Source organism: Sinocyclocheilus rhinocerous, unplaced genomic scaffold (genome assembly GCF_001515625.1).
Source record: "Sinocyclocheilus rhinocerous isolate Xijiao unplaced genomic scaffold, SAMN03320098_v1.1 scaffold1441, whole genome shotgun sequence".
Lineage (NCBI taxonomy): Eukaryota > Metazoa > Chordata > Actinopteri > Cypriniformes > Cyprinidae > Sinocyclocheilus > Sinocyclocheilus rhinocerous.
This window is the reverse complement of record NW_015654063.1, coordinates 1,459,143-1,468,680: the sequence shown is the minus strand read 5'-3', so window position 1 is coordinate 1,468,680 and position 9,538 is coordinate 1,459,143. Positions and strand designations below refer to the sequence as shown.

Below are 9,538 nucleotides of genomic sequence, written 5' to 3'. Positions count from 1 at the left end.
TGGAAACACTTCAGGAGTTTCGAAGTCGTCATCGGATTGGTTGAATTATACAGGATTTCCGGGAGACGTGTGTCTCGCGTTCTTTAACGTTCCGCCTGGAAACAAAAATGATGTGGCGCCAAACCCCCTCACGAAAGAAGAAAGCCGTCAAGTTTACAACTGTGACGACGAGCGCTTCTCAGGATCAACTAATCGCTGGAGTTTCAAAAGTATGTCAAAAATTTAAAGTTTGCGGCATAGAATCTTTAAAATACGTCCGAGAGTTTTACACACCGGTCTGTTATTGTGGCGACATTTCCATGCCCCAAAGCATGACGCTGAACGAAACTAACTATAATTGGTTGTTTGACATGTCGGTGAAACGGCCTCATGGGCGGGCCTTGGCCAATGAAAGCTGCCATGGATTCCAGACCTTCAGCCGTCAGTCTGAAGGTCTGGCTACGCGAGACTATGTGCCCTCTAGAATCTTGCATTCTGCAAGCGAACAACGCATTATTGTGCCATCTCAAAGAGGCACAAAATCACTTTCACTTTCACGCACTTTTTCATTAACCGTTCCCTCCTGGTGGAATGACCTGCCCAACTCAATCAGAGCAGCTGAGTCCTTAGCCATCTTCAAGAAACGACTAAAAACACATCTGTTCCATCTTTATTTAAACCTCTAACTCTAGCACTTTCTATTCTATTTTAATTCGTGTACTGCGTTCGGTTAACCGAGACTTGTCATTTGCGCTTGCATATTGTTGCTCTTTTGTTAGTTTTGATTGCTTCTATTGTCATCATTTGTAAGTCGCTTTGGATAAAAGTGTCTGCTAAATGACTAAATGTAAATAAATATTTTCCCCACTGTATAATATGCAGATTACAGTAAAAAAGCAGCAGAAAAGTTAAATAGCCAAAGTATAAATATTGAAGAGAATCTGAAATAAAAATGGCATCTTGTGGCTTTTAATACCACCCTTCAGAAATTTGGGGATGGCAATAATTTTTTTGTTTAATGTACTTTATTCCTATGATAGCTGAATTTTTAGTAGCCAGAAAAATAGTGATAAAAAAGATCAGCATTTATTTGAAATATAAATATTTTGTAACATTAAACATTTCTTCAATATCACTTCTGTTCAATTTTTTACTTTAAAAAAAATAAAAGAGTCCTTTTACTGAATAAAAGTATTAAAAGAACTAATCTCAAACCTTTTAACTATAGTGTGTGTGTGTGTATACTTGTGTATATATCTTAATGGTGATAAATTAACAGATATACACGTTAAATATACAGTCTTTCTCTTTTAAGACAACATCCATTACTTAACACAGAGACACGCAGAATTCATATTTAAATATGAATTGTTTTGCGGCTTAATATTTACAAATACTAGTGGGAGTGGGCTCACTTGTTTGTGTGCGTGTGTGTGTGTCTGTGTGTCTGTGTATGCGCGCGCGCATCGGGCGGAACTCCGCTGTGCGTGATGCAGAGAGCGCGACCATAACGTAGAGACCGAAATGACATGCGGTCGTGTAAATAAGATAAATAACATAAGACTATTTAGTTTGCTTAATAAAAGAACAAGGTATATACCTGTTCTATAGGAAAGGTCACTTTAAATGACTTCTGTTGTGATCTGGCGCTATAGAGAAAATATAATTAAATATTAACTTGACCTTCCCCTTGGCCGCCCCCCTAATATAATGGCAGGGGAAACACTGCAATATTATAAATGCTTCTAATAAAAGAACATAATACAGATTTTATTGACTCGTTTGGTGAAAAACTGAATTGAACACAGACTGAGGCAGCCTGGCCACATGGAACTATATGCTTAACTTCATATGAAGCGTGTAATATAATGCTCTCATGCTTCAGATTTCTTGCAGTTTACTTTCTTTTCTTTGCCTCTGGTATTTTTCAAGTGCAGGTTGTAGTTTTTTTTTTCTTTTTTTTTTTTACCGCAAAATGAGATCACTCAAGGTTCTTAATGCACAGCGAAAAGACCTCACTAATCCGCAATAAAATGCTTTGTTGACTATCCACTTATTTTGAATTAACAATTCATTGTTGCAACTGCAAAAGAAAAGCACTGGAAACGAGGCAGGGTTGACCATCGCCCACATTGTCTACGTTATGTTCAATGTCGTGACTGATGGCTTGGCTCAGGTTAGGTGGTGACCTCTGGAGGGTTGGTTCTCTCTGTGGCCGGAGTGCTGCAGTCATGGTTGTGGATGCCGGTGGAGATCTGAGCGGTGCAGGCAACAGTGTTACTGTGGACTCTACGGTTGAGCTGGATGACTGTGGTCTTGGAGGGCATGGAGGAATGACTGTTCTGCATCGAACTCTGACAGCAGAACATGATGCAGAAGCACCTGTAGAACTTTGGACAAAAAGCGAGAGAAGAGACACTTGAGACCTGAGAAACACTTTTAACATTGTCTCAAAAATATGAAGGCTTTTCAAGCGGAGCGCTGTAAGAAGATTTGGCAGGGTATTAAGGTGCAATCACATTAGTGAAATTTCACAGGCAAAAAAAGGTCTATTGTCAATAGTGTAGCAATGCATATAGCACAGCTAACATAGGTGTCACTTTCAAACCAAGCGTCTGTCTGTTGGTCAACGCGGTGAATTTGAGAGACCAACTTTCTTGCCCTTGTGTGGATTCCTATTGGAGTACAATTTTTTTTTTTTTTTTTTATATATATATACAAGATTTCTTAATATACATTATTACAGTGCACAATTCATCAGTACATGTTTTTATAAAGGGGGAAAATCTTTCATCAAAATATAATGACTTTATTACAGGCTAAATTACAGGCTGACATCCATAGATTCCTTAACTGACAGCATAAAGGTTGTTCAGTTAAATCGGAATGTTCTTGTAGGTCTTGGCTAAGCGAAATTAATTGAATGGAAATCGCACAAGCCTAATTTTCTCATTTTCTTTTTTTATCATGTCAGATTCTGCTTCCTAAATGGTCCTTTCGTCTGCTTGTTCTCTTATTTTCTCATTCACTGTCACAGTTTGAATTAATGTGAATTAGTTATTGACCAGTTCGTCACTGTTGAATTAGACCACACTGCTCTCTCTGTTATTGCATGCAGCCCACATGGGCAATGTCATATTTTTCTTTCATTATATTATTTTGTATGGCCAGTCTATCTCACCACATTTAAAGGGCACCTATTATGCAAAATCCACTTTTACATGGTGTTTGGACATAAATGTGTGTTGGTTTAATTCCCTTTAAACCAAGTCAGTCTCACTAGGCAAGCCGTTTTGATTCTCGTGCAGTGTGACGTCACATTGCATAGGGCGGGGCCATAGGGGTTGATTGACAGCCCTGCATTGCGATAGTTTCCGCCCTCAACGGTTGTACGCTGTCCTCCTTTTTCCCCGTGCTTGAGCAGCTGTAACGTCAACAATGTCTCGCAAGCAATCCCGGTGATCTGTGTTTGGATGCAAGACTGAACATAAGTCTTCATTTTCTCCTAACATCCACGCTGTGGATTACTTTCATTTTTCAAGGTAATGCGCCTCAAAATCTACCTAAATTCGTGTATCACTCCAGACTCCTTTGTGAATGTCATGTCGTTATAGTGCTTAGCGTTTTAACCGTATTTGTGCGAGTACGTTAAGTGTTTTTTAACTGATCAGCGCAGTGCTTGTTAAATTAGTTTGCGCCGTTCGTAGCGTGGTCACGCGGCTCGGTCAATTGATCTGCGCCGATGACAGGTATGCGTGGCTCTAGCTCTGTAACATCGTGCTGTTTCGTTCCACTTTCAGTGCATTTGGCTTCCCATATGTACGGCTACACACCGGTTCTCTCGCTCTTAGTTATGTTGCTTCTACTGGCTGTTAATTGCTGTAGATATGCAATGCAGAGAGATGTATACGCGACCCCCTCTTCTGGAGATGGGACGGGAATATGCAGCTCATTTGCATTTAAAGCGATACACTCCAAAACAGCTCTTTTTTAGACACACCCCAAAAATGAAATTTTCCAGCTGTTATAATAAATTATCTGTTGGGTATTTTGGGCTGAAACTTCACAGACACATTCTGGGGACACCCAAGACCAATATTACATCTTGTAAAAAGGGGCATAATAGGTGCCCTTTAATGCAACACAAGTGCCATGACAAGTCTCAGTTAGTCTAGACCCCCCTTTTTTTTTTTTTTTTTTTTTTTTTTTTTTTTAATAGACGCACCCCAAAAATGAAATTTTCCAGCTGTTATAATAAATGATCTGTTGGGTATTTTTGGCTGAAACTTCACAGACACATTCTGGGGACACCCAAGACATTGGTCTTACTTTTTACCAACTTACTTTTTACATCTTGTAAAAAGGGGCATAATAGGTGCCCTTTAATTCAGACTGCACGTTCACAACTAAACTAAAACACAATCTCTATGCTGTGATAACCATTAACAGAACTGCACTTTTTTTTTTGTCTCTTTTTATATATTTTTATTTTTCTGTATTTTTCTAGAAAATAAGTTGTACCAGGTCAAAATTTGCATTGAGGAAAAAAAAAAAAGTTGTATCAGTCCCATTTTATTATTATATCTAGAAATGTAAAATACTAATACATAAAATGAAACTGTAAATGTTTTTTTTTCTTTTAGGTCTCATCACTCTACAACAAAACCTTGAAATATAACAGTATTCAGAACTGAACAGGAATGAAAAATATAGGTAGCCTAAACCAAACAAATTTATAGTAGCATGCATCATAAACATTTATAATAAACGCCATGCCTAAACGAATGTATTTAAAGTGAAACTGAAACCTCAGGTGATAAATATGCAATTTATATTCTGGAAAATAAGGTGTATATATTAGTATTATAATTTAATTATGTAAATAATTACGTAATTATATTTAGATGTCATTTTTATTTAAATTATATACTTATATAATCTTCATATTTTAATACATTTATTTAAAAAATAAATGAAATCATTTTAAACAATTCTAGTCTAATTCAATTTATTTTATGATTTTTTTTTTTTCTCGCTGAATATGAAGCACTTTTTTTCTTCCCCCCTCAACCCTAATCTGATGTACTTTTCTGTCACTCTGTGTGTGCGCGCTGCTTTGTTAATGTCTAGTTTTGTGTCTTTCAGGCATCCTGCTGATGATGTCCTTATGTGAAGAGGTTCACGTGTACGAGTACATTCCTTCACTGCGACAGACGGACCTGTGCCACTACCACGAGCGTTACTACGACGCCGCCTGCACTCTGGGTGCGTACCATCCCCTGCTCTACGAGAAGATGCTCATCCAGCGCATGAACGTCGGCTCAGATGACGACCTCAAAAGGAAAGGCAAGGTCATGCTCCCCGGATTCAAGAATGTCCACTGTGAGCCCTGAACGGAAAGATGCAATAACGGCAGAAGAGATCTGCAGACAGACGCAGGATCGCACTGAGACTGTTGAGAAAGGACCTTGTTAGATATGGGACAAAACCTTCTGCTGTAGTTCACTCAATGCATTTCCTGAGCCTAAGCTTAAATAAAGATGATCAGAACAGCAATAGATATGTCGTCAGAAAAGCTTTTTAGATCTGTGGATGTTCATGGCCATTTAAAAAAAACAAAAAAACAGTGTTTGGTTTATTTTATTATATTATTTTTAATGGAACTCTGTTTTTCACAGGGTTGAAAGTATTAGCAGTCATAAACACTGAAAGCTACACTGTTGTGTGAATGTATTCATTCACACAAATACATTTTAGCACGAAGGCTAGATTTACTCTCGGACTAAAAATGAGCTTTATTATTCCGTCCATAGATTTGTTTTCCACATACTGACAGATTTTAAAGCTTCTCGCCATAATGCTATGATTGTTTTTGTAAATTAGGTGTCGTTTTCTGCTGTAATATACATCGTGCCACATTCACAAGCCTCTTTGAGAATATTTTGCTCTTCCAGAACGTCAAATGAATCAATAGTGTTTTCTTACTCCGTGTAAATGTTCCTTCAAAAGCAGAGTACTTTAATGTACCTGTTATTAAAATCAGCTTAAAGGAGTTTTTGAATGTGGCCATGGTTCATTTAATTCTCGTTTTATACTTTGAAAAATCTGTCTAGACAGGTGGTTTACAGAAAATAGTTATTATTGCTTGTACTATGGACTCAATGCAGCACTGTAAATCTTATTTGGGACTTTAAGGCTGCTGGCAATATAACAAGTATGGTGGTGATATTATTTGTCAATTATAAACTGAGGTTTTTAATGTCTTGTAGCCCCTAAAATCAAGAGGTTTTCTTGACTCCAGGTTGGGGTCGTCTTTAAAAGCGAATGAATTACGTTGTCTTCTCTTAAATGTACAGTTAATGCGATTTCACTTTGTGGTTTGACTTTTCTACAGGAGGGAAAACTTGAAGGTTTATTTACTCATGTGCATTGTTTCAATGTGTGCCATTTTAATTAAGACGGAACACTTTCACAAGCTGATTTTTCTGGAGATCTGGTGAGGGGAGCTAACGTCCGTTTTAATCGCTGTTGTATATTGTAGAAGTAAAACTAATAATTGATGATTTCACTCAGGAGCTCACGATACTCTCTCACCAGGGTGAAATATTTCATTTTCCTTCTAGTCCTATGATAGGCTGAGATGTGTAAAGCTAATATTTGACCTTTACTTTGTCCTGTTTCCCCATGTTGGGGGATTGTAGATGTAGAGAAACTGAAGAGTAACTTTTTTTTCTTTAACGTGGAATACGAAATTAGGTTTGGATGTAAAACTCCCATGACCGGTTTAGAGTAGCTGAACCTGCAGTGTGTCGTCTTCTCCGTATGACTCCGTGTTGGGCTGGCCGTGGTTGTTGGGCATGTGTGACCAATCACGGTCCATCGCACTTGCCTCCAGTCTGTGACAGTCGGATAATTAAATAGGGTTTTTTTTTTTTTTTTGTGGCTTTCAACACTTTTTTTTTTTTATTGACCGGGTAATGGAAAGGAAATGACTGGGGGAGAGCATATACACTAGCTACAGTTCAAACATTTAGGGTCATTACATTTGCTATTATTTGTTCAAAAACACAGTAAAAACATTAATATTGTAAAATATTATTACAATTTAAAATACCTGTTTTCTATTTGAATATATTTTAAAATGTAATTTATTCCTGTGGTGCAAAGCTGGATTTTCAGTATCATTACTCCTTCAGTGTCACATGATCCTTCAGAAATCATTCTAATATGCTGATTTGGTGCTCAAACAAACATTTCTTATCAATATTGAAAACGGCATTTATGTGAAATGGAAATGACATTACATTGTGACATTATTCATGTTTTTACCGTCACTTTTGATCAATTTAATGTGTCATTGCGGGGGGAAAAAAAAAACAGACCCCAGAATTCTGAACCGCAATGGACACTAACCATCAGGCCACGGCTTTGCCGGACAATTGTTTATCAATGTGGTCAATCGGTCATGTGACCTATGGAAGGACTAAAACTCTGCCTTCTACTTTCTCTCTAGTTTTTTTTTTTTTACACGCTGTATGGTCAGAGGCAGAATTGTGTCCTTCCTCTGTGAATGTGTTTTCTTAAGCCTTTTACAGGAGGTGTTTCAGTGGCATAAACCCCGTCCCTGTTTCTCACTGACAAGAGACTAGGTGACTGGAGTTATAGCCGTTTTAAGAGTATTATTTGAAGTGTTTACTGTAAATAGTTTTGGTTTTCTTTTTCAGTGTCATGGGGTGATATGACTACTTTCGGTGGGTGGGTGGGGGATGTACTTTACGGTGCACAGAGCATGTGGCAGAAAGCAGGGCTTGTTAGTGTTCATGGTAAATACATTTACAGTTCTAGAAACGGTACGATTTAGCCTGTAATGGGAAATGTGAGCTGGGTCTCTAGGTTTAGGTTTTGAGCATATAGTCGAAGTTATTGTTAAAGAAAAGAGGAAATGCAGGTGATTTCACTGGCAAACTTCAATTCTGTGTCATAGATGTGCACAGTACAATTCAGAGGACTGTGCCAAATGTGCTGTTTTCTTAAGTGTGTGTGTGTGTGTGTGAGAGAGGGAGAGAGAGAAAATGTTTGAATGGTACTACATTTGTGGTGCTGTGTATCTGTGCCAACTTTCCTTTCTGCATTTTTAAATTTTACTTTCCTATCATTTTTATTTTCTCCTATACCTTTCCTTTTCATACATTTCCTTTAAATTTCTATAATTCTGCCCCACAGCCTTTTAAGTGTGTGTGTGTGAGAGAGGGAGAGAGAGAAAATGTTTGAATGGTACTACATTTGTGGTGCTGTGTATCTGTGCCAACTTTCCTTTCTGCATTTTTAAATTTTACTTTCCTATCATTTTTAATACCTTTCATACCTTTCCTTTTCATACATTTCCTTTAAATTTCTATAATTCTGCACCCCAGCCTTTTTTTTTTTTTTTTTTTTTGTCAAAGTTATCTGTGAAAAAGTCTTGATCTTTACTGTAGACTGTAAATATCTGCAATTGTCTATTACAGGCCAGTTCACTTTTAAAAGCCATGGGATGTTTTATAATGTTTATTTCTCTATATGTTAATACACATTGGTCATTGAATTAATTTTTAAATCACTAAATGTTTGTGTATTCTTTTGACCATTTGTTTCGATAATAAAGCCTTGACCTTTACTTGACCCAGTAACATTGTGTGCTACCTGTCAGTTTCTTGTCTCTTTTGGTTGTTTTTGTAAAAATGTCTATATATGAATTCAAATTATCGATTTGATACACACACACACACACACACACACACATACACAGTCATGTGAAAAAGAAACGTCACCTTATTGAATTTCAAATAAAACCTCAGATTAACAGCAACACATGACATATCACACGGTGTCATTATTTATTTAGCAAAATAAAGCCAATGTGGAAAAGCCATGTGTGACAAACTAAGGACACCCTATGATCCAGTTGCTTGTAGATCCACTTTTAACAGTAATAACTCGAAGAATCATTTTCTGTATGACTTTATCAGTCTCTCACATCATTCTGGAGGAATTTTGGTTCACTCATCTTTACAACGCTGCTCCGGTTTATTGAGGTCTGTGGGCGTTTGTTTCTGCACAGCATTTCAGTCAGGATGAGGTCTGGACTTTGACTGAACTGTTGCAACACCTTGATTCTGTTCTTTTTCAGCTGTTCTGTTGTAGATTTGCTGGTGTGCTTGGGATCACTGTCCTGTTGCATGACCCAATTTTGGCCAAGTTTTAGCTGTTAGACGGATGGCCTCACACTTTACTCTAGAATACTTTGGTATACAGAGGAGTTCATGGGCGACTCAATGACCGTGAGGTTCCCAGGTCCTGTGGTTACAAGCCAAGCCCAAAATCATCAGCCCCCCACCAGCATGCTTGATTTTTGGTATGAGGTGTTTGTGCTGATATGCTCTTTTAGGTTTTCACCAAACATGGTGCTGTGCATTATGGCCAAACATCTCCACTTGGTCTCGTCTGTTCAAAGGACATTGTTCTAGAAGTCTTATGGTTCGTTCAGATGCAACTTTGCAAACCTAAGCTATCCTGCCAA

The 9,538-nt window shown here is 37.7% G+C and overlaps 2 protein-coding genes across 6 annotated transcripts in view; one reads left to right on the top strand and one right to left on the bottom strand.

Moving 5' to 3' along the window:
- Positions 1-9,538, top strand: part of LOC107716800 (beta-galactoside alpha-2,6-sialyltransferase 2-like) — an 84,819-nt gene that overhangs the window by 73,405 nt on the left and 1,876 nt on the right. For 4 of the 5 annotated variants that reach the window (XM_016523369.1, XM_016523371.1, XM_016523368.1 and 1 more), the window contains one exon: positions 5,125-5,603. The exons of the other annotated variant lie outside the window; for it this stretch is intronic. In XM_016523369.1, the coding sequence (XP_016378855.1) occupies positions 5,125-5,372 (248 nt within the window). In that variant the 3' untranslated portion in view covers positions 5,373-5,603. Of the gene's footprint in view, positions 1-5,124; positions 5,604-9,538 lie in introns of those variants that run through there. 5 annotated transcript variants of the gene reach the window in all.
- LOC107716802 (vertebrate ancient opsin-like) overlaps positions 1,692-9,538 on the bottom strand; it is a 49,456-nt gene continuing 41,609 nt past the window's right edge. The window contains exon 5 of the mRNA XM_016523374.1: positions 1,692-2,369. Coding sequence (XP_016378860.1) covers positions 2,157-2,369 — 213 coding nt within the window. The 3' untranslated portion in view covers positions 1,692-2,156. The remainder of the gene's footprint in view (positions 2,370-9,538) is intronic.